Source organism: Hyperolius riggenbachi, chromosome 11 (genome assembly GCF_040937935.1).
Source record: "Hyperolius riggenbachi isolate aHypRig1 chromosome 11, aHypRig1.pri, whole genome shotgun sequence".
Taxonomy (NCBI): domain Eukaryota; kingdom Metazoa; phylum Chordata; class Amphibia; order Anura; family Hyperoliidae; genus Hyperolius; species Hyperolius riggenbachi.
Window position 1 is genome coordinate 9,380,355 of NC_090656.1, and position 24,204 is coordinate 9,404,558.

Here is a 24,204-nt window from a genome sequence, read left to right on the forward strand (position 1 = left end):
TAAACCTACCAAGACAAGGCCGTCCACCTAAACTCACAGGCCGAACAAGGAGAGTGCTGATTAGAAATGCAGTCAAGAGGCCCATGGTGACTCTGGACGAGCTGCAGAGATCTACAGCTCAGGTGGGAGACTCTGTCCATAGGACAACTATTAGTCATGCACTGCACAAAGTTGGTCTTTATGGAAGAGTGGCAATAAGAAAGCCATTGTTAACAGAAAATCATAAGAAGTCCCGTTTGCAGTTTGTCACAAGCCATGTGGGGGACACAGCAAACATGTGGAAGAAGGTGCTCTGGTCAGATGAGACCAAAACAGAACTTTTTGTCCAAAATGCAAAACGCTATGTGTGGCGGAAAACTAACACTGCACATCACTCTGAACACACCATCCCCACGGTCAAATATGGTGGTGGCAGCATCATGCTCGGGGGGTGCTTCTCTTCAGCAGGGACAGGGAAGCTGGTCAGAGTTGTTGGGAAGATGGATGGAGCCAAATACAGGGCAATCTTGGAAGAAAATCTCTTGGAGTCTGCAAAAGACTTGAGACTGGGGCGGAGGTTCACCTTCCAGCAGGACAACGACCCTAAACATAAAGCCTGGACAACAATGGAATGGTTTAAAACAAAACATATCTATGTGTTAGAATGGCCCAGTCAAAGTCCAGATCTAAATTCAATCGAAAATCTGTGGCAAGATCTGAAAACTGCTGTTCACAAACGCTGTCCATCTAATCTGACTGAGCTGGAGCTGTTTTGTAAAGAAGAATGGGCAAGGATTTCAGTCTCTAGATGTGCAAAGCTGGTAGAGACATACCCTAAAAGACTGGCAGCTGTAATTGCAGCAAAAGGTGGTTCTACAACTACAAAGTATTGACTCAGGGGGCTGAATAATTACGCACACCCCACTTTGCAGTTATTTATTTGTAAAAAATGTTTGGAATCATGTATGATTTTCGATCCACTTCTCACATGTACACCACTTTGTATTGGTCTTTCACGTGGAATTCCAATAAAATTGATTCATGTTTGTGGCAGTAATATGACAAAATGTGGAAAACTTCAAGGGGGCCGAATACTTTTGCAAGCCACTGTAACTAACTGTAGAGGTTAAACATTGTTTCCAGGAAGTCTAACTGCCAACAACGAGTCTGCAGGCATCAGGTGACACCTATACACACTATGGATAGTCACCCAAAATGATCACGAATGATCGTGTAGGATGACAAATCTCTAAGGTGTGTGTGTGTGTGTGTGTGTGTGTGTGTGTGTGTGTGCGCGCTCATAGAATGTCTTTGTGCAGGCTTGTGGGAAAGTTAGAACACCAGCTACATGAGCCAGGGGACTGACAATTCTGGTGAATATATGAAAACCATATTTATTTTGCATTGATCCTGAACTTACACCTAACTATGTTGTTCCCTCCGGCAGGGTCTGGTCATCGGTGTGGGGGAAAAGTCTCAGTTTGGAGAAGTTTTTAAGATGATGCAAGCAGAAGAGGTTGGTATATATATTAGCTGACATCAGACAAGATTTCAAGTTAAAAGTTTTAAAAGATTAAAAGTTACTCCACTTTTGTTGATAAATCGACCTCATCACCTCCTCCTCATAATTTCTGTTGGAATGTGTATTTAGCAACAATAGTCTATTATGTTTATATCTGTACATTATCAGCTACAACCACAGGGTGGCAGTGTGCTCTAGTAACAAACGTCCTGCTATATCCTGTGTCTGTAAAGAAAGATGTGAATAAAACTTGTTTGTCTTCTTGGTGTGTTCTAGCCAAGAGCCATTAGTCATGAGGCTGATTAGTATCGGTTTCTCCTGCATTCTACATTGCTGCACACTAAGAAGCTAGTTTATTAAAGCATTTCTACCAATTTCACATTTCTTACAGTGATTGTATCTGTGGAGACAACTATAGCCTTGTCCCTCCCTGGATGAGTGTCGGCACAATATACCTGCTGGGTGTAATTTGCTGACTACTGTATCTACTGAGAGCTGTAGTACTGCGTGTGGAATTATAGTCCTTAGAAACCTCTCGATCCTCGATGTTCTTTGTCGATGGTAAAATGGAAGACGGGGCCATGTAGTGGTGACCCTTTTTTAAACAGCTGCCTTCAGATGGGTGGGGTTTGTGATGGGAGGAGCCTTTCTAGCTCCTGCAAAGTTGTGTGGAAGCCCCTCAGACACAGTTATGATTACGAGGCCATTTCTCCTCTGGCTTGCAAAGTACGAATGTTGCGATAGGGGATTCAGAATCTGTTGAAATGTTCCTATCAAACGACTCCAAATAGTATAACTCAAGCTTGTTCTGTGGTGGCGAGATGCAATAACTGCTCTTCTGCAGCTGCTAAAATCAAACGTATACAAACATTTTTCCTCTCTGCATTCCCTGTCGCCATTTTCTTGGTGATGTGACATTTCATTTGCTTTAAAGGATAACTGTAAGCAGAAAAAAAGAGGTTAATTTACCTGGAGCTTCCGCCCCAACCCCTCCCCCACCCGCAGACACAGCCTGCCGAAATGGGCGGGAGCAAGGCAGCACTGCCAGGCGCAGTGGCCCACGACATTCACAGGGGGGCGGCAACAACGGAGGATCGGTGCGTCCCACCGTGTTCACAGGGGGTCGGAAGGAGCCCCAGATAAGTTAATTTTTTTCTGCTAACAGTACTCCTTTAAAGACAAAGTATGTATGGTATAATCCATATGCAAAGCTTTCAACTTGCTTAAAGGATACATTAGCCCTGACAAACATTTAAAAACTCCTCCGTCACCCTCCGTTACTGTCTACCAACCCTCCGAAGCTACTTCCTGGTAAGGAGGGGGTCGGTGAAGACTTGCGCAGGCGCTGCCCGGAGACCTGCGTCCTTAATTGTGCGCCCGTATTATTCTGCGCATGCTCACTATGTAGTTGTGACATAGTGCTCATAGCGCTCCCACCTACCGCCGCACAATCACGGACGCGCGTCACTGGGCAGCGCCTGCGCAGTCTTCACCGACCCTCCTAACCAATAAGTAGCTTCAGAGGGTCAGTACTCAGTAACGGAGAACAAGGCGGCTTCAGGAGACCGATTCCCAAAATATTTCATGCTGAAATCGATTCGGAATCGGCCTGCGGGTTATGGTGGCCAACAGATCTTTCTCAGATCAGATTTGAGAGAGATCTGTCTATTGGTTGATAGGCCTCCAAAATCGCTAGATATATGGATACCTTTATCCTAACAGGTTTTATGGAGCAAGGTAGGTAAAAAATGGCACACAGCTCCTCCCACCATCAATAAACTTTATTAGCAACAGGCAGGCAGTGGTAATGGACAAACGGCTAGTTTTGGCCCATTGCAGTTTTGAAAGGAGCAGGATAGCTAAAGCAATATATTCTCTTTAAAGAACCGTAATTTGTATTGTTATACATTATGTATTATGTGAGTGTGCAAAAGATTTGTGTTGCGTTTGTCTTTCAGACCCCAAAGACCCCTCTGCAGAAGAGTATGGACAAGCTGGGAAAGCAACTTTCTCTCTTCTCATTTGGAATTATAGGTGAGGAAAAGGGGATCCTGTTGAAGCCGGGCACATACCTTCAATTTTGATTGGCCAATCACTGACCATTCTTACTACCTCCATGTAGTATGAGAGCTCACCTACACCATCTGCTCATAGTATTCAATATCAATTGGCCCTCCTACTACATGGAAGCGATAAAATTGTCCAATAAATGTCCAATCAAAATTGGATGTGTGTAGCAGTCTTTAGAATAGATGTAGTTATTAAATGCTGCACAGTATTTCGGATTAGCTCCAAACTATCTCCTGAACAGCAGCCTTAAGCCACGCCCCTGTCACAACTCTAACCACGCCCCTGGCACACCCCTAGTTACGCATACCATAAAGATTTCATAAGAAAAATATGTTGTACTATAATTCAAACCACTCTGATCCTTACTATCCTGGTTCATTTTCCTTCATATTAACAAAATAAGAAATACTGTATTATTTTGGACTATAAGACTCACTGTTCCTCCCCCAAAAGTGGGGGGGAAGCCACTGCGTCTTTCAGTCCCAATGCAGGGAGTTCCTGAACGCTTGCCAATATGAACCTCCAACCTGCTGCAAGACGGGGGCTCCCTGTCCTGTGCCTATGCAGAGGGGGACACAAAGGGGCATAGAGGAGAACACACGGGGACACAAGAGGGACTGGGAGGACACAGGAAGACACAACAGGTACAAGGGGGCATGAGGTACAAAGGGGGCATAATCCACACGATGCCCCTTCACCATGGATGTACCAGGTTTAGTATATATATTTTCCTCCTTGTTTTAGTCCTCTAGACCCAGGGGCATCTTATAGTCAGGAGTGTCTTATAGTCTGAAAAATATGGTATCAACTTATAGGCCGGGAACAAAGTTTAGAGTCAATGAAACACATTTTTTCAGTAGATAAAATAAATATATATACACAGATCTGTACATCAGTCCTGAAAGAGGGACAAATGAGGAGGAAAGAGGGACAGAGGGACTGTCTCTAAAAGAGGGACAGTTGGGAGCTGTGGGGTGGTCAGTGTGATGCTAGGAATATGAGCTGATTGTATGGGATTTGTTTACATTTTTTTTAACGCTGATGTAATCGAGTTTGACCAATAAGAAACAAGGATGAGAGTATAGGGGCAGGAAAAGGGGGAATGGCACGTGGGATTTTAACGGTTGAAGGGCACGATTCTTTGTAAAGGTTGCACACATGCTAGATTTTGTTGGTGGGAAAGATCTTTCAGAAATGTAGCTTTAGCACAAGAGTCCTCTGATGCCGGGGGCGGGTGAGTATCCTGTTCAGTCAGTAATCACACATCTGTTAGGCTTATGTAGTAGTTTCTCATTCCATGTGCAGCCCCCTCTCATTCTACATGCAGCAGCCCTCTCATTCCACATGCAGCAACCACTTCTTATTCCACGTGCAGCAGCCCCCTCTCACCCCATGTGCAGCCCTTCTCTTACCCCATGTGCAGCCCTTCTCTCACCCCATGTGCAGCCCTTCTCTCACTCCATGTGCAGCCCTTCTCTTCCATATATAACATGCATGTTTAGCAGCCCTACTCTATCAGGTCCCTTGGTTGGCAGCCCCCCTGTTCCATGAGTTGCTCATTTGCAGCCTCATTCTTCCATTTAAAGCCTAATCCCTTTAGGCAGCAGCAGCCCTAGGCTAGGCCTATAAACCCTGTAGAGAGGCTCATACACATCCATGCCTTGTTTTCCATCATCCCTGTGCTCTGTAAAGCTTACTCGTATTTCTATGTGTATTAAAGTGTAACTGTCAGGCATAAAATCAAAAATCAATTCTCTATTTTTATCTGGTAAACAAGTAATACGGATGCTAACCAGGCAATCCAAAAGTTAAAATCACTATTACTTTTCTTGTTGATAAATGATCATTCCCCAGTTCACCTGACTCATTTGGTACACACAAAATTTGGTACACAAAAAGGAAGTTGCAGGGCATGCTGGGTTGTCCTTTTTTGCTTCTCTACTTCCCCTCAGACCTAACTAATGCAGCGGCTGATTGGCTGAAGCCTCTTTCCCTCCTGTTTTCCCCTCCCACACCTCTGTTCCTCTCTGATTGGCCAATATTTCTCATGCTGAGACATTGCACTTTCTATAGTGGAGGGCGGGTAATGCATACACAATAGGGCTGAGGAGAGTAAGGGAGGACATGACATCAGGATTGGCATCAAAACAGCCACATTTAAAATGGGAAATGCTAAGAAGGATTTTCTCTTTTTTTTTACTGTAGAAAAATCACTAAAATTAAAACGTGGACAGTGACATACATATGTTATGTAAGTAGAGCAAGTATTTATCTACTTATATATGTATTTTTTTTTCTGAGATAGTAGGGCTGACAGCTCCTCTTTAAGTGGTATTTATGTGAGGACATGTCCCATTAGAGGGGTATAAAGAGGCTGACCTGTAATCCGTGTCTTTCTCTCTGTTGCAGGATTGATCATGTTGATTGGCTGGTTGCAAGGGAAGCCTCTCCTCAGCATGTTTACCATCGGTGTCAGGTATGACTGCACAAGTGTCCTGTCAGACTAATCTGTGCCCAGTGGCTGCCTGACAAGTGTCTCGTGCTGCACAGCTTGCCTTACATATTATCTATGCTCAGACTTCTTAGCGAGAGAACTGTGTCAGCAGGCCGCAGCCCCTCAGGGTCGGAATCCCTCTCGGCAACTACAGCCTCTGTGAACTGCGATACTCTATTGTTAAACTTGTCTAAAAGAGCTATAGGGCCCATTCCCACTTCACAAGTGATTTCAGCTTCATCTAAGCAATTTGCTGAAATGCAAACACGTTGCCTGCAGCTTTTTCTGAGCGATTAGCGTTTTAATGCTACGTATAGGAGCACTGATAAATCACTCTGGAAGCGCTGGCCTGTTTTTACAGCAATTTTCCAGGGATTTTACCTATCAAACCTTGCACTTTACTCACAAAACACCTCTTTATTTCCTGTGCAGATGTCATTTCCTGTTTATGGAAGGCAGACACAACTTATTGAACTAGAAATAGCAAAGCTCTAATCGCTGAAAAAATGCTTGAACACTCCCAAAAAATCGCTCAGTGTTTGCGGTTGCGTTTAGCGATTTCCAGTGTGAGTGGGCCCAAACTTGCACATAATAAATCTCTAACAATAACTGTCACGTTCTGTGAAGGTAGATAGGCCCAGAGAGAGTCTGATTGCCGGTAATCTGCAGTATCACCGGAATGCAGATATATATCTGATTATAAGTGAGCTGCAGTCTCACCGACAATCCGATATATTAACTAACCTCTGGCACCTAAAGAGTGTAGTGATTGGTGCAACAGTAACACTAGAGGACTAGGCCTCAGTACAGCAAGGCGTACTGTACAAATTCCTTCCGCAGCCCAAGCTCTCCTAGACAGAAGGAGTCGGGCAGCCAGCAGGAAGGATATACTGAAAGTAACCCTAAATAGGAAGGGTCACTGTCAGTGCGAGGAACCGCCTCTGACAGCAAGGTCGGTTCTCGAGGTCGGACAGGCCAGGTCGTACACACACAGGCAAATAAGGTACAATATCAGGAGGCTAAGGCGGAGTCTAAGAGCGAGCCGGGGTTCGGCAACAGGAGATCAGAAATATCAAGGTACAGTATCACAAGTTCAGAGGCGAAAACGAGAGACAAGGCAAGGTCGGCAACAGGAGATAAGATCGGCAGAAGTACAAGAGGATGAGGCAAGAGCAAGGTCAGAAACAGGCAAAAAGGTCAAAGGCACAGATAAATCACAATGGTATGGTCTTCCAGTACTTATATATTGGCCGCACCAATATATAGGTATACTGTGGATCCGAGAGCTAACACGGGTGTGATCGCTACAGCGGACACAGAATACTGACAGTCTGCTGCTTAAATGCAGACTGTCACTTCAGCAATCTCCACCCCCCCCCGATGACGTCAGAAAAGGGGCGGCAACTGTCCCGGCAATCTGCTCATGGGATCCTCCTTCTCAGGGCATAAAGGGCGTGACGCTCCGTGCGTGCGCGCGTTGCCCTGCCCTGCTGAGACATGCTCCTAGTGACCCGTTGAGCGGAGGAGGAGGCCGCCGGGACAGACCGGAAGTTCGGGGTCCCGATGACGTCAGCCGCGAGCGCGGCGTTCGTACTACCGCTGGCGGTGGGGGTGAGTCCATGCCTGACATTACCCCTCCCCTGAGGCGTGGTCTCCGAACGCGCCAATGAAGGTCTATCAGGATTAGTATCATGAAATTCTCGTATGAGTTCCTGTGCATGAAATTGATGTGCTGGTACCCAGGATCTCTCCTCCGGGCCATAACCCTTCCAATGAACCAGGTATTGAAGAGAATTCTGAACAAACCGGGAATCCAGAATTCTCTCAACCTCATATTCAGGTTCACCGTCAACAAGCACAGGAGGAGGACCAGAGTCCGCATGTACTGCGGGTTTCAGTAATGACACATGAAATGTTCTTACTCCCCGCATTGACTGAGGTAATGTCACTTGATAAGATACCCGATTGATCCTTTTAGCTATAGGATATGGACCTATAAATTTAGGTCCCAGTTTTGCTGATGGCTGTCGTAAGGCGATGTGCCGAGTAGAGATCCAGACAAGATCTCCGGGAGAAAACTCCCACTCGGGAGAACGCCTTCGGTCAGCCTGTTGTTTCTGGACCGACACTGTTTTCTTTAAATTATTATTAACCTCCCTCCAAAGAGATCTTAGCGTCTCTTGCCAGACCTCCAGAGCAGGGAAAGGTGAGGTCCTGACAGGGAGTGATGAAAACCTTGGGGACCTTCCATTGACAATTTGAAAAGGTGAAAACCCTGAGGAAGAACTCCGAAGATTATTATGGGCAAATTCAGAATATGGTAAGTACTGAACCCACTCCGTTTGATTGTCAGCCACATAACATCGGAGATACTGTTCCAAGGACTGATTCATTCTCTCCGTTTGCCCATTGGTCTGGGGATGAAACCCAGAAGAAAAGGAGAGGGTGATTCCCAGTGCCTTGCAAAATTCTCTCCAGAATTCCGAAACGAACTGCACCCCCCTGTCAGATACTATGTTTTCAGGAACCCCGTGAAGACGAAGAACGTGGATTACGAAAAGGTCAGCAAGTTCTTTAGCGGAAGGAAGTTTCTTCAAAGGTACAAAATGGGCCATTTTAGAGAATCGGTCAACAATGACCCAGATCACCGTATTACCGTCCGAGGGTGGTAACTCCCCCACAAAATCCATGGATACATGAGTCCAGGGCTCGGAGGGTATGGGCAGCGGCTGGAGGGTACCCACCGGAGATACACGTGAGGGTTTACTCCGTGAGCACACTGAACAAGATACAACAAAATCCTCGACATCACTCCTCCAAGAAGGCCACCAGACGCTCCTGGACAATAATTCTCTAGTTCGAGCCACTCCAGGGTGACCAGCTAGCTTATGAGCATGAAAGAATTGAAGTATTTGTAATCTGAACTGTAACGGTACAAACATGAGATCGGACGGTTTCCCTGCAGGACTATCCTGTTGGTAGGGAAGCAGAACAGATGCAATATCCTCCATAGAGTCTATACTGGCTAACACCACCTTCTCGGATAAAATTGGCTCTGGTTCGGAGGGCAGTACTGATTCAATGTCAAAGCATCGTGAAAGAGCATCAGCCTTGATATTTTTACTTCCAGGTTTGAACGTGATGATGAAATCAAACCTAGAAAAGAATAAAGACCACCGTGCCTGTCTGGGATTTAACCTCTTAGCCCCCTTCAGATATTCCAAGTTCTTATGATCTGTATAGACCGTAATAACATGTTCCGCCCCCTCCAGCCAGTGTCGCCACTCTTCAAAAGCCAATTTTACAGCCAATAGCTCCCTGTTCCCAATATCGTAATTTCTCTCTGCCTCAGAAAATTTTTTCGAAAAAAAAGCGCAAGGGTGAAGTCTCCCTTGTGATCCGGAGTACTGTGACAAGACTGCCCCAACCCCAATTTCTGATGCGTCTACCTCCACGATGAATGGCCTGGATGAATCGACATGGTGCAAAATGGGAGCAGAACAAAAAGCAGTTTTAAGACTCGAGAAAGCAGAAATGGCTTCAGGAGACCAATTGTTAACATTAGCCCCTTTCTTAGTCATGTCAGTAAGGGGAGCTACCAGAGCAGAGTACCCCTTTATAAATTTCCTGTAATAGTTAGCAAAACCCAGAAAACGTTGTAAAGCTTTTAGACCAACTGGTTGCGGCCAGTCCAAAACTGCCGCAACTTTACTGCTATCCATAGCTAACCCAGATCTGGAAATGATATAGCCAAGAAATGGAACTTCATTGATCTCAAACAAACATTTTTCCAACTTGGCATATAATGAATTCTCCCGTAACTTTTGTAATACATATTGGACCTGAGACCTATGCTCCTTGATATTGCGAGAAAAGATCAGAATATCGTCCAAATAAACGACCACAAATTTCCCCACCACCTCCCTAAAAATGTCATTAACTAATTCTTGGAAAACAGCGGGGGCATTACACAGACCGAAGGGCATGACTAGGTATTCGTAATGCCCATCCTGAGTATTAAATGCCGTCTTCCATTCGTCACCCTGTCTGATTCTGACCAGATTGTAAGCTCCCCTGAGATCTAGTTTAGTGAAGATCTGGGCACCTGTGACCTGAGAAAAAAGGTCATCAATCAGGGGAAGTGGGTAACGGTTCTTTATCGTTATGGCATTAAGGGCTCGATAGTCGATGCAGGGACGCAGCCCCCCATCTTTTTTCTTCACGAAGAAGAATCCTGCCCCCGCGGGAGATCTAGAGGGTCTAATGAACCCCTTATCTAAGTTCTCCTGAACGTACTCCCTCATGGCCACCTTTTCAGGTCCTGTGAGATTATAAAGATGACCTCTAGGGGGCATGGTTCCTGGTCTAAGCTCGATTGGGCAATCATAAGGCCTGTGAGGAGGTAGTGAATCGGCCGATCGAGGACAGAACACATCGGCAAAGGAGCTATAAGGCTGAGGTAAACATTGCGGAGTTAAGTGAGTGGCACGAAGAGGGCATTTTGATATGCAGTGCTTCTGACAGTAGGATGACCAAGACAGCAACTGACCAGAAGCCCAATCGATCTGTGGAGAATGTAGCCGTAGCCAGGGAAGCCCCAGTATAATCGAGCAAGAAGGCATTCTGATAAGGTAAAATCGTAATTTTTCACAATGTAATACCCCAACGGTACAGATTAATTCAGGAGTAATAGAGACAGGTTGACTACCTTGTAATGGGGAATCGTCAATTGCAGTGACTATAATGCGTTTCTCAAGAGGAACCACTGGAATGCCTAATTTAAGTGCTAAATTAAAATCCATAAAATTGGCTGCGGCGCCCGTATCAACAAAGGCCTGCAGTGCAATGTTTTGTTTGTCCCAAGAAATGGAAATAGGAAATAGGATTTTATCTTTTGGAGGTATGGAATTCTCGCCCAGGGTAGTACCCCCGACTAACCCTAGGCGGAGAAGTTTTCCGGCTTCTTGGTACAAACAGAGGCGATATGACCTTTGTCCCCACAATATAAGCACAAACCCTCCTTCCTCCTTCTTAATTTCTCTGTCTCAGATAATTTAGAGTGACCCAGCTGCATGGGCTCCTCAGTAGAAGAGGAAGAGGCAAAACTTGTGGAAGGCTGTGAGCGCATGAAGGGTCGTTGCCTGGTAGACCTGTGAAACCGTACTCTGCGGTCTATCTTGATAGCAAGACTTATAGCCTCATCTAAAGTTCTAGGTTCAGGATGACTCAACATTAATTCTGACACAGAATCAGACAACCCTGTTAGGAAGCGATCCAAGAGAGACTGCGCCTCCCACCTGGTGGAAAATGACCATTTGCGGAATTCTGCAGCATAGATTTCCACTGAGTTCTGACCCTGTTTGAGTCTTTTTAGTCTCCTCTCAGCGGTGGCGGAAGTATCTGGATCGTCATATACGACCGCCATGGCTTCGAAAAAATTCTCTACAGAGGTAAGTGCCTCATGACCCACGGGTAAACTGTAGGCCCATGTCTGTGAGTCTCCTTGCAAAAGGGTTTTTATGAGCGTGACCCTTTGCAATTCAGAACCAGAGGAAATGGGACGCATTTGAAAATATGATTGACACCGATCCCGGAAATTACGGAAATCGGAGCGTTCCCCTGAAAACAACTTGGGTAACGACATTTTGGGTTCAACTGGCAAAACAGGAGTGGGATTAACTGGTGCCTGCAGGTTTTGCACAACTTCTGCTAGACGGTTAAGCTGGACCTGTTGATCTTTAACGGTCTGGTTTAATTGAGCGACGGCTGTCGTCAAGTTGTTAACCTGCTGGACCAGAGCATCCATATTATTGGTCCGCTGTACTGTCACGTTCTGTGAAGGTAGATAGGCCCAGAGAGAGTCTGATTGCCGGTAATCTGCAGTATCACCGGAATGCAGATATATATCTGATTATAAGTGAGCTGCAGTCTCACCGACAATCCGATATATTAACTAACCTCTGGCACCTAAAGAGTGTAGTGATTGGTGCAACAGTAACACTAGAGGACTAGGCCTCAGTACAGCAAGGCGTACTGTACAAATTCCTTCCGCAGCCCAAGCTCTCCTAGACAGGAGTCGGGCAGCCAGCAGGAAGGATATACTGAAAGTAACCCTAAATAGGAAGGGTCACTGTCAGTGCGAGGAACCGCCTCTGACAGCAAGGTCGGTTCTCGAGGTCGGACAGGCCAGGTCGTACACACACAGGCAAATAAGGTACAATATCAGGAGGCTAAGGCGGAGTCTAAGAGCGAGCCGGGGTTCGGCAACAGGAGATCAGAAATATCAAGGTACAGTATCACAAGTTCAGAGGCGAAAACGAGAGACAAGGCAAGGTCGGCAACAGGAGATAAGATCGGCAGAAGTACAAGAGGATGAGGCAAGAGCAAGGTCAGAAACAGGCAAAAAGGTCAAAGGCACAGATAAATCACAATGGTATGGTCTTCCAGTACTTATATATTGGCCGCACCAATATATAGGTATACTGTGGATCCGAGAGCTAACACGGGTGTGATCGCTACAGCGGACACAGAATACTGACAGTCTGCTGCTTAAATGCAGACTGTCACTTCAGCAATCTCCACCCCCCCCGATGACGTCAGAAAAGGGGCGGCAACTGTCCCGGCAATCTGCTCATGGGATCCTCCTTCTCAGGGCATAAAGGGCGTGACGCTCCGTGCGTGCGCGCGTTGCCCTGCCCTGCTGAGACATGCTCCTAGTGACCCGTTGAGCGGAGGAGGAGGCCGCCGGGACAGACCGGAAGTTCGGGGTCCCGATGACGTCAGCCGCGAGCGCGGCGTTCGTACTACCGCTGGCGGTGGGGGTGAGTCCATGCCTGACAATAACTTAAAGCAAATTTGTAGCATATAAAAAGATCCTTCCCTGTCCTGTCTTGGTGTCCACGTTCCAGCGCTGTCCCCGTACAAATTTGCCACCTCCGAGAGTTCCCGGAAACACGCGTGGTGTCCCCAAGTGCTTTCAAAGACGGCCAACTTCATACTGCGCATGCGACTGAGGAAAATATTCTACCATTAAATCAGGAGTATCAAACTCAAATACAAAAGTGGGGCAAAAATGAGCTCTGAGACCAAGTCGTGGGCCAAACTCAATGTCTGGTGGCCACCCCTCTCCCTTATAAAGTTGATAGCGCCCCTCCATCCCCTATACAGTTCCCTGATGTCTAATGCCTCCTCCCTCCCCAATACAGCTTTTTTTTTTTTTTCCAGACCTAAAATTTCCGGGTGCAGTTCTGCAACCATTATAAGTCAGGTGCTACTTAGTGTGAAAGTACCGTATTTGCCGCCGTATAAAACACATTTTTTCTCTCCAAAAAAATTGGGAGAAAAAGTCCATGGCTGACGCAGGGAATCCCGGACTAATGAACACCCGCCGATACGAACCGTTGACTCGCAGCGTCGTCGGGGCCTCCCTGCATTGTCCCCTGTGTGCCTCTGTCTCCCCGTGTGTGTCCCTGGCTCCGCCTGTGTATCTGTTTTCCCCGTGTGTGTCCTCTCCCCCTGTGTCTCCTTCCCCCCCCCCCCTCCTTGTTTCCTGCTCCCCCTGTGTATAATTAGCAGTGTAGTGGGAGTGTCTCTCCCCCTAGTGACGACTTCTGCTGATGACGCGATCGGCAGAAGCCAACACTAGAGGAGCAGTGCAGGACAGGAGAGGTCTGCGATCCCTGCGGGAGCTATGGATTGGGTGAGAGACGCACCTACTACACTGCTAATTATACACCCCGGGAGGGGGAGGGAGCAGAGACACAGGGGGAGCCGACACACATGGGAGAAGCGGACACACAGGGGGAGCCGGGGGGGACACACTTGGGATATAAGGGGAAAGAGAAGGGGACACACTAGGGACAGAAGGGGACACAGGAGGACACCAATTGGGGGAGAAAATCTACAAGACGCTCCTGGGACATGGACGCACCAGATTTGGTATTTATACAGATATATATTTTTTCCCTGGTTTTGCCCTCTAAACCTAGGTGCGTCTTATATTCCGAAGTGTCTTATACGGGGGCAAATACGGTACATAATACAGTATTCACAAAGGAAAGAAATTCTTTCAAAATTTGCCTGAAATTACATATGTACAGGCCGTACGAGTCTCAGTTTGCAGTTTCCAAGGGTAGTAAAATGGCTTGGCTTTCTACTCTCAAACCACCAATCAGACCTTGCTGTGTGACAAGCCGATCGGGTGTGACATGTTCCCTCTGAACGCCAAAGGGAAACCTGTTCTGTGCAGTCTAAGGACTAGAAGGTCAGAGGTTGGGGCCTCACAATTATCTCTAGCTACTTGGCTGAAGGATAACATCAGACATGCTGGACTTGTGAGTGGACCTGTCAATCAAAGCAAGTCTGCTTCTTAAAAGATCTAATTAGAGGGCGACCATGCTGCTATAGAAACTTGTGTCATCAAAATTGGCAGCTGCTGATCTCAGACTAGAGAACACAAAGTTTGCAGGTGACTTAATTGCAAGTACCTTATATACTCGTGTATAAGCCTAATTTTTTAGCACAAAAATGTGTTGAAAAGTTACCCCCTCGGCTTATATGCGAGTCAGTGGAGCACAACGGATGGTGGAGAAGGTTTTGTTACTGGCAGAGGAGTGTAAGGATTGTGCACTAGTGATCCTGCTCTTACCAGCTGGCTCCCTGCTGTGCCCCCCATCCCCTGCAACATGATGTGCAGAGTGCGCTGCTCAGGACTACCTGTGTCCCCCGGCTTGTGGAGCGGAGCGTGCAAGCAACGTGTCAGCGGTGCAGTGATCGGGGATTCTTCCTGTGTGGCAATCACTGTGTCTCATATCTATGATGCCATCTAGTGGTGTCTTGAGACACAGCTGTATCATCATTGGGGCACACCTGGCCATGGGGAGGGGGACTATATTGGGGAGGGGGCTTATACATGACTCAATCACTGGTTTCTGAGGGAAAAGTGGGTACCTCGGCTTATACATGGGTCGGCTTATATGCGACTCTGCGAGTATATACGGTATGTTTTTTACTGTTCTAGTTACAGCAAAGGCCCCATTTTCTGGAACTCAGGCAATCGTAAGTTTCAACTAACCGACAGGCCTGAGGGGATAACAGGTTTTGAGGCTTAATAAATACTTACCGAGCCTCCAGGGATGTCTAGCAGCCTTTCTGAATCACCTAGCGGCTTCCGGTGTCTGTGTAACACAAGTCGGTGTGTCACATGACCCGATGCGGGTCAGCTGACACGCTGGCTTCTGTGCACGGGGGAAGCTGGAAATCCGCAAGGAGCAGTTACTTGAACTGTGTACACATACGCTGTAACTGTCCATTGGTGTCCAGACTTGATCCCTCAGGCGACAGTTTGGGGGTTTTGTGCAGAACAGATACGTTGCTGGGCACCCAAGCGACGCATTCTGTTGCTATTGAAAGGTGACAAGGTACAGTACAACGCAGTAGCTTACATAGGACAGGTTAAGGAGGGGAACAATCCAGCCAGGGCTGAGGCAGAGGCACGGGAGGCGCCTGCCTCTGGGAGAAGAGCTCAGAGGGTGCACCTGTGCCCCCCCCCCCATATCCTGACATTCCAGGGTATTTGGAAGAGGAGTGTACTGGAAAAGTTACTCGCCTCTGTGTATTGGTGGAATCGCTCTTCATCCTGTCATAGTGTCTCCTGTCTATGACTCCCTCTAGTGGCATCTCTCATTACGTGGCAGGCTGAAGAGAGATCCAGGCAGCGCCAAGAGACGAGTATGTGTATTATCATTGGCTATCTATACTGGGGGGGGGGGGGCTACCTAATATGCGGGGCACATTTGGCTATCTATACTGAGGGGGAGAGGTTACATAATACAGGGGACACATTTGGCTATCTATGCTGTGGAGGGTGCTACCGAATGCGGGGGGAGGGGGGGGGAGGGGCGCAAATATCTTTGCTGGGTAGGGGGGCTACTATGTACGGGAGAACATCTAAGCATCTATACTGGGGAGGGAGGCTACCTAATACTGGTGGCACATCTGGATACCTATACTGGGGGCACATCTTTTTTTACTGGGGGCGGGGGCAATATCTACCGGGGGCACATCTACTACCAGGCCACCTATGCTGGAGGGGGGAGGGGGGTGAGGATGCACTTTGGAATCTCTGCCTCTGGTTCTGGAGAATCTGGTCCCGACTCCCGAACCTAAATCCAGAACTCCAGATTTTTTGATGATGCATCAGGGCAGATATAAACATTCTCGATTCTTGGCAAAGACCACCCAAGCAGTCGGTGCTGTTGTCTAGCATGTGTATGAATCTATGTCCCCAGTTAGAAATCTTTAATACTGCGGAGAGGAGGAGCTGGTTGTGCTGAGAGTAGTGAATGTCGCAACTTTGTTTGCTCACTCAGCTATCATCAATTTATTGTAAACAATAAATGTTTAAATGTTTTCTGGGAGACGTAGTTCTGTGATCCACATGTATCTGCTCAAACGTGTCCTCTCCAGCGTGCGTTATCATACCTACCTTCACTTCCACCTACACAATATTAAGGCCTGTACTCATTGGGAGATGGATCGGGAACGCCCAGCGACGCAAGGCAATGACCAAGCGTTCCCCAATCCATCTTCCTACCCACAGGAACACGCGTGAAACTGCAGACATGATTGTTCGCACAAAAAAACGCTGGTGGCGGGAATAATCACAACTTGGGTACATAGCTGTTAGGGTGCTGGGGTACTGTTGACCTCCCCACTGCGGTACGGACTACCTGAGCACAGAGTCTAAGTGACCACGGGTCTTCACTCACAACCCCTTGAGGGGGAAAAAGGACCACAACCCCTTGAGGGGGAAGTGGATACTTAGCTGCCTAGTGCCCACCAGGTTGCGCTCAGAATAATCCCACAGTGGTTTGGAGAACAGAAGACACTGTTGTGAGGAGAAGACAGGTGCAGGACTTCAAGGCGGAGTTCAGTAACAAGCCAAAGGTCGGGGCAGGCGGAGCAGGTTCAGTAGTCGAGGTCACAAGCCAAAGGTCGGGGCAGGCGGAGATCAGAGAATAGTCGAGGTCACAGGCCGGGGTCAAATCAGGAATCAATCGGGATAATAGACCAGAGCAATAGCACAACGCCACAAACTGTTAGAACCAACAGCACTGCCATTGAGGGCAGTGCTGCTTATATACTGTGGAAGATTGATCTTGGTGCCAGAATTAACGCCTGCCCATGCGCAGTGTGCAACGCTCTGTGCGCGCAATAATCTGCGCACGCGCGCGCAACTGTTTGTGCGCGTACAGCGTAATGCCGTACGCCGTAAACCATGCAGAGGGACTACAAGACTCAGTGTGTTCGCGCGCGCGGAAAGACGCACGCACGCAACCTCTGATGCCTGCCAGGAAGGTGAGTGTGACAATAGCTTTATGGTACGGAGTGGAGTTCTCGAGGGGGGGACAATACGTTTGCCGTTTTGCAGAATTTTCTTTGATATGTTCTTTTTCTGCTGCTCCTCTGGAAATGATTTAATTAAAAAACAAATCCCATGTTCTCCTTGTAGCTTAGCCGTGGCTGCAATTCCTGAAGGCCTGCCCATAGTCGTCACCGTGACGCTAGCCCTCGGGGTGATGAGGATGGCCAAGAAGAGAGTCATTGTCAAGAAGCTGCCAATCGTGGAGACACTGGGTACCGTATTACAACTGTTGGTTTTGGAGATTGTTGTCTTTATAGGTCATCGAGCTGGGAGGATGGCAACTGAAATAAATCCAAGTTTATTCTTTCATTATTAAAATGCTATGGAAAAGAAAAGTTTGCTTTCTTAAAACAGAAAGAATTTGCGATAATTCAGGTTGGAGTGAGCTTGAGATGTCTCCCAGGCACCACTGCTGAATATATGCAAATTAACCATTGTTACCCTTAGAAGCTAAACACACCTCCAGAACCACTGGAATGCAATGATGTGTCAGTTTAATTTGTACAGAACCACAATAATCCAACATGCATACAGACTGTTTCGGACTGATTGATCCTCATCTGTGCATGGCATGAATTAATGTGACTCTGTGGGGTAGGACTTGAAACACCGAGAGTTACAGACTAACCAGCAAGCTCACAGTGAACCAGAACTTATTGGAGTGTGTAAGGGGCTACAATGGACCAAAAAGAGGGCTTTTTGGACCATTGTAGCCCCTAACACACTCCAGTGAGTTCTGGTTCACCATGAGCTTGCTGGTTAGTCTGTACTTCTTTCATTATTTAAACCCACATTGAACCCAAGTTAAAAATAAAATACACACCACAGGACTAGCGCTGGCTAGATCAGCACTATCCTGCATTTCTCAACTCTCCTGCCTTTATTTTATCATACAAAATTGCCACTGTTTTGGGAACTAGGACCACGGTGCCACAGTCCATTGGAGGGAAGCTAGGTTGTGCATGCATACTCGTCCACTACCTAATATTAATTTGTGGGAGGAGCCGGGAACAGTTGAAACTAGGTAGCAGTATCATGGTCCTAGTTGCGAAGAGAGTGATAGGCGCCGGGGGAAGGAGGCGGCTTTGTGCGCCGCTACAGTGACAGGAAGTGTGAGCAGTGCAGGGTGGTGCTGAACTAGTCGGTACTTACCCTGCTGTGTTTTTCTTTTTAATCATTTCGTTTTTTGTTTTTTTTTATAACTTTAAAGGACAACTGAGGTGACGTGTGACATGATGAGGTAGACATGTGTATGTACAGTGCCTAGCACACAAATAACTAGGCTGTGTTTCTTTTTTTCTTTCTCTGCCTGAAAGTGTTAAATATCAGGTATGTAAGTGGCAATTTCTGTCTGGATCTGGACTGGGTCAGACTACAGTGTGACCCTCACTGATTAAGAATTACAGCCATGAAATCCTTTCCTAGCAGAAAATGGTTTCTGAGAGCAGATAAGAGATAAAAAGGGTCAATTGTTTATAGATTTTTAGCTCTGACATACTTCAATGAATGTGTCATTGAGCAGAAACAATGAAACAGTAAAAACATAAAAAGTAGATTTAAATATAAAATAGAACTGTGGGATATCTAAAAAGTCATTTCTAGGAGGAGGAGGATAGGTACAATTGTTTATCTCATTAGTTTATTTTCACCTCGGGTGCCCTTTAAATGTGTGTTTCTACACATGTATCTGGGACCTGGGAAGCTGCCACAGGTTCCTCTTATTTGTACAGGCTTTCCACCCATGAGTCATCTCTAGTGTAAATTGTCTCTGTGTAACAATACATAATAAAAGTATGTGAAAGAATGGATGAACACTATACAAACTTAATAAAACAGATTGAACAAACAAACAATAAAACATAATAAATACAATATCCACTCACAATGAATGGGCTTCAATGTTTCATATAAAAGAACATCGCTAACAACAGTGCTGAGGAAAACGCAACAAAATAGCCGAGATTCTGCAACAAATAGGACATTACCATCCAATCAGTGATGTGAGCACAGTGCAACCAAACTTGTGACTGTGAGAGATGATTCCTAGGGCACTTTGAGAATACCGGTATATCCTCAAATGTTCTACCATTAAAGATGACTTTTATTCCAAACTGTTTGTCTTTCCAGTATAAACCTGTTTTGGAATATGATTTACAGTTTAAAAAGAGAGGAAAGAAGATTATATAAGTAACTGGTGAATCTTCTCGTAGTTCCTGCCACATCCTGCAGTAGTTTGTGTCTATGCCCCGTGTTCTGACTCGGCTATGCTGGCAGTGAGTGTAGATATTACAGAGACAGCTTACTCTGTGTGTGTGACTGACCTGTAATAGTATGGCTCACTCCTTTACAGTCTCATCAGACAGCTTAACTCGATCAAATTGACACGAAGAAAGGTCTAAGTGTTTATTCTTCACACTCCAGATCTTGTAAATGAACAATTCGATAGGTAAAAGACGATACTTTGATCAGGTACAGAGAGACTTCTGCATACAATCATGTACTGGCATAAAATGGCCCCTCATAGCAGAGTGGGAGGAGTTAAGCATCACAAGTCTAACTACAGGAGCTGAGAAGGGGAAAATTATACAGTACAATAAATCTCTGCATTAGCAAACAAAGATAATGGACAGTAGGGGGCAGCAGAGTGTCAACACAGATCAATAAAAATAAATCACAAAGACATGGGACATGACACTCCCCGCCTGAAATCTTTTAGATTTCACAATACACAAAGTATTATTACACTAAAGTTCTTGGAATAACTGTCCAATCCATGGGTCTGGTGATCTGAAAAACAAGAAACATAACACAGTGCAATGGTAAACAGCACCAACTATAAAGTCTATGGCGAAAACTTGAGGCCAATAGTCAACAAAGGTAAGTTGTGAAACACTTTGAAGAAACCCATCTTCAGGCTGGGGAAGCCGCACTTGGCCAAACTTCCACCACCCCATTGTAATCCAAGTCGAGAAGTATACAAGTGTTCAAATAAAGTCATGACATAGTTTGTGGAGTTAAACTCCGCCCCTTGAGTTATATTGGGAGACAAAGTCCTTTCATGCAATTTTTTCTTTTGGCAAAAGAAGCACCAACTCAGAAACTGGGCGAAAAAAGGTTCGTGTTGAGCCTCCTTTTGTTACCTTGACCTCCACCTTTCGAATTTTCCCATCCTCACTGGGCACAACTTTGGTGATAAGTCCCATTGGCCAATCGTTGCGATGGGCTTCCTTATCCCTTAGAAGAACAAGATCACCTTCCTGAAGGTTAGTCTTTGGTGTCTGCCACTTGTGACGACCTTGAAGCATGTACAGATATTCAGTCTTCCAGCGGTGCCAGAACACATTGGAAAGATGTTGTACCTGTTTCCATTGGCATTTGTAAATGTCTTTGCTGTTGAAGTTTTCCAGGGGAGCTGCAGCATTTCCAACCTTTTGGGTAAGAAGTGTGGCTGGAGTAAGAATTGTTGGGCAGTCCGGGTCAGAGGAGACTGGAATAAGCGGTCTGGCATTGATTATAGCAGATACTTCCGCAAGTAAGGTAATCAAAGTTTCATGTGTAAGATGTGAGGATTTGAGATCTAGTAGCATCGAATCAAGGATTTTGCGTGAGAGACCTATCATCCGTTCCCAGGATCCTCCCATGTGAGATGAATGTGGGGGGTTGAACACCCAAGTACAACCGTTGTTAGACAGGAAATTGTCTAATTGAAGTTCCTTGCAAGCTCCCACAAAGTTAGTACCACAGTCAGACCTCAGTTGTTTGCTGGGTCCTCGGATGGAAAAGAATCTTCGGAGAGCATTAATGAAACAGGAAGAATCCATGGATTCGATCACTTCTATATGTACTGCTCTGACACTGAGGCAGGTGAACAACACAGCCCAGCGTTTGCTGTTTGCGACTCCACCCCGAGTCTTTCGTGCAACAACTGACCATGGGCCAAAGACGTCAACTCCCACATAAGAAAAAGGTGGATCTGTGCTCAATCTGTCAACTGGGAGATTTGACATCTGTTGTTGTTGATGTTTTCCTCTTAACTTGTGACACTTGACACATTTATACAGCACAGAAGAAACAGCTCTCTTCATTCCAACTATCCACAGACCAGCTGATCTGATGGCGCCTTCTGTAAATTGTCGGCCTTGATGTTTCACTCGCTCATGATAATGTCTGATCAACAGGGTGGTGATATGGTGGTGTCCTGGTATTATGATGGGGTGTTGTTCCTTGGTACTTAGCTCAGATTTTTCTAAACGACCACCCACTCTTAGCAGGTTCTGGTGATCGACTATTGGGTTCAGTTCAAGGAGGACACTGCACTTAGGCAGATTAACACCCTTTGTGATATTGTCAATCTCCTGACAGTATGTTTCTTGTTGTACACTCTGAATGATAACTTCTTCAGCATGTTGCATTTCTGTGACTGTAGGGTGTTGTTTACAGATATGCCAGCCGCGACACCTTGGTGATGTATCTTTAGTAAAACAGTGAGCAATATGAATGAGACGAGCAGTAGTTCTCACGACGGACAACCAACTAGAGAAATGTTCAAAGCGATGTGACTTCAACCTTAGTTTTGGAATCACAGAAGTGTAAAGTGATGTAGTGGTTGGTCTGATTTCCTCGTCAGATGCAGGATCCACCAACTCATAAGTGCAGTTAGTAGGAATTACATAGGTATCCTCACACAAAAATCTTGGAGGTGTCAACCACACTTTGTCAAGAAGGGCTGTAGAAGACACAGGTCTGGTTCCACAATCAGCAGGATTATGGTTGGATGAAATGTAGAGCCACTGGGTAGGAGTAGAGAATCTTCTGATCCGGTCTACCCTATTGCTGACGTATACATAAAACTGTTTGGTCTGGTTGTATATGTAGCCAAGCACTACCTTACTATCAGTGTAAAAGGTAAATGAGTCAATAGAAAGGTCCATTTCATCTTTTATGACTTCAGCAATTTCCACAGCAAGCACTGCTGCACAAAGCTCAAGTCTTGGTACAGTGTGAGCCGGTTTGGGGGTTACCTTGGCTTTGCCTAAAACAAATCCGCAGTAGGGTTTATTGTTGGCCCCTGAGATCCTCAAATAGGCCACTGCAGCTATAGCTTCAACTGAAGCATCTGAGAAAATGTGGATTTCTCTTCTGGTAGCAGCTGATGGGGAGCTGGGAGCATAACATCGTGGAACTAGGATTTGCTCTAATGCTTTTAGAGATTTCTTCCACGTCTCCCACCTTTGCTGCTCTCTACTGGGTAATGTAGTGTCCCAATCTATGTTTTCAGAAGTGAACTGTCTTAATAGTATCTTGCCTTGAACAGTGATAGGAGCTATGAACCCGAGAGGATCATAGATGCTGTTCACCATGGATAAAACTCCCCGTTTGGTGAAGGGTTTGTCACAAGATGACACCTTGAATGTGAAGGCATCTTGTTTGATGTCCCAAAGCAAACCTAGGCTGCGTTGTGTGGGAGGGATATCCAAGCTAAGGTCGAGATCTTTCAAATGAATCGCATGATCCTCAGGCGGGAAGGCCTTCATTACCTCCTGGTTGTTGGAGATAATCTTATGAAGTCTGAGGTTAGCTGTAGACAGCATTTTCTGTGTCCTTGTGAGAATATTGATTGCTTCTTCACTTGAAGGTAGAGATTTAAGTCCATCATCTACGTAGAAATTCCGCTCAACGAATTGTCTGGCATCAGACCCATATTCCTTCTCCCCTTGTTGTGCTGTTCTCCTCAGTCCATAAATGGCTACAGCAGGGGATGGGCTATTGCCAAACACATGTACTTTCATCCGGTAGTCTGTGACTTCTTTAGAGATGTCATTATCCTTGTGCCATAAAAATCTGAGGTAGTTCCTATTGTCTTCCCTGACAATAAAGCAGTGAAACATTTGCTGGATATCAGCCATTATTGCAACAATTTCTTGTCTAAAGCGAACCAAGACTCCAATGAGGCTGTTGTTTAAGTTAGGCCCTGTGAGGAGCACATTGTTCAATGAAACACCTTCATGCTGGGCGCTGGAGTCAAACACCACCCTGATTTGATTTGGCTTCCGAGGGTGGTACACACCAAAGGATGGAAGGTACCAGCATTCTTCTCCTTCCCTTAGTGGTGGTGCAAGTTCAGCATGCCCTCTGTCAAATATGTTCTGCATGAAGTCTGTAAAGTGTTTTTCCATCTCTGGTTTCCGCCTAAGTGTGCGCTTTAAAGAAGAAAACCTAGCAGCAGCTTGTTGTTTATTATTTGGTAACCTCTCTCTTGGAGAGCGGAAGGGTAGTGGTGCTACCCAGCTGTTGGAGTCGTCCTGAGAAAATTCTTTTTCCATGAGACTGATGAATTCTCTATCTTCCCTTGAAGGCGCTCTTTTATTGTCTTCACTTGTTGAATTAAACACTGTTGATCCAAGGGTGTCATTCCAGGATGGAAAGGTGTTCATGTTACTCTGTTGGTCATGCTGCCAATTGCTGCAGTTCAGCTTCTCCTTCACCTGGTAATGGTGTGGACATGGCTCAAGATAAGTGTTGCGACCATTTGGCAAGATGTAGGTCTTGAATGAGGAAACATTGGTAGGCCTTTTCATTTTGTCTATGCAAACATTACCTATGACAACCCACCCTAAGTCAAGGCGCTGGGCAAATGGAGCATCGTGTGGACCATTTATTTGCTGGCGCACCTTGTGCACTCTGAGGAGGTCTCTGCCAAGCAAAAGCAGGATC

At 46.1% G+C, this 24,204-nt stretch overlaps 1 protein-coding gene across 1 annotated transcript in view; it reads left to right on the forward strand.

Moving 5' to 3' along the window:
• ATP2C2 (ATPase secretory pathway Ca2+ transporting 2) overlaps positions 1-24,204 on the forward strand; it is a 214,591-nt gene that overhangs the window by 122,572 nt on the left and 67,815 nt on the right. Inside the window, exons 9-12 of the mRNA XM_068260802.1 lie at positions 1,427-1,495; positions 3,460-3,535; positions 5,981-6,047; positions 17,578-17,702. Of these exons, the coding sequence (XP_068116903.1) occupies positions 1,427-1,495; positions 3,460-3,535; positions 5,981-6,047; positions 17,578-17,702 (337 nt within the window). The remainder of the gene's footprint in view (positions 1-1,426; positions 1,496-3,459; positions 3,536-5,980; positions 6,048-17,577; positions 17,703-24,204) is intronic.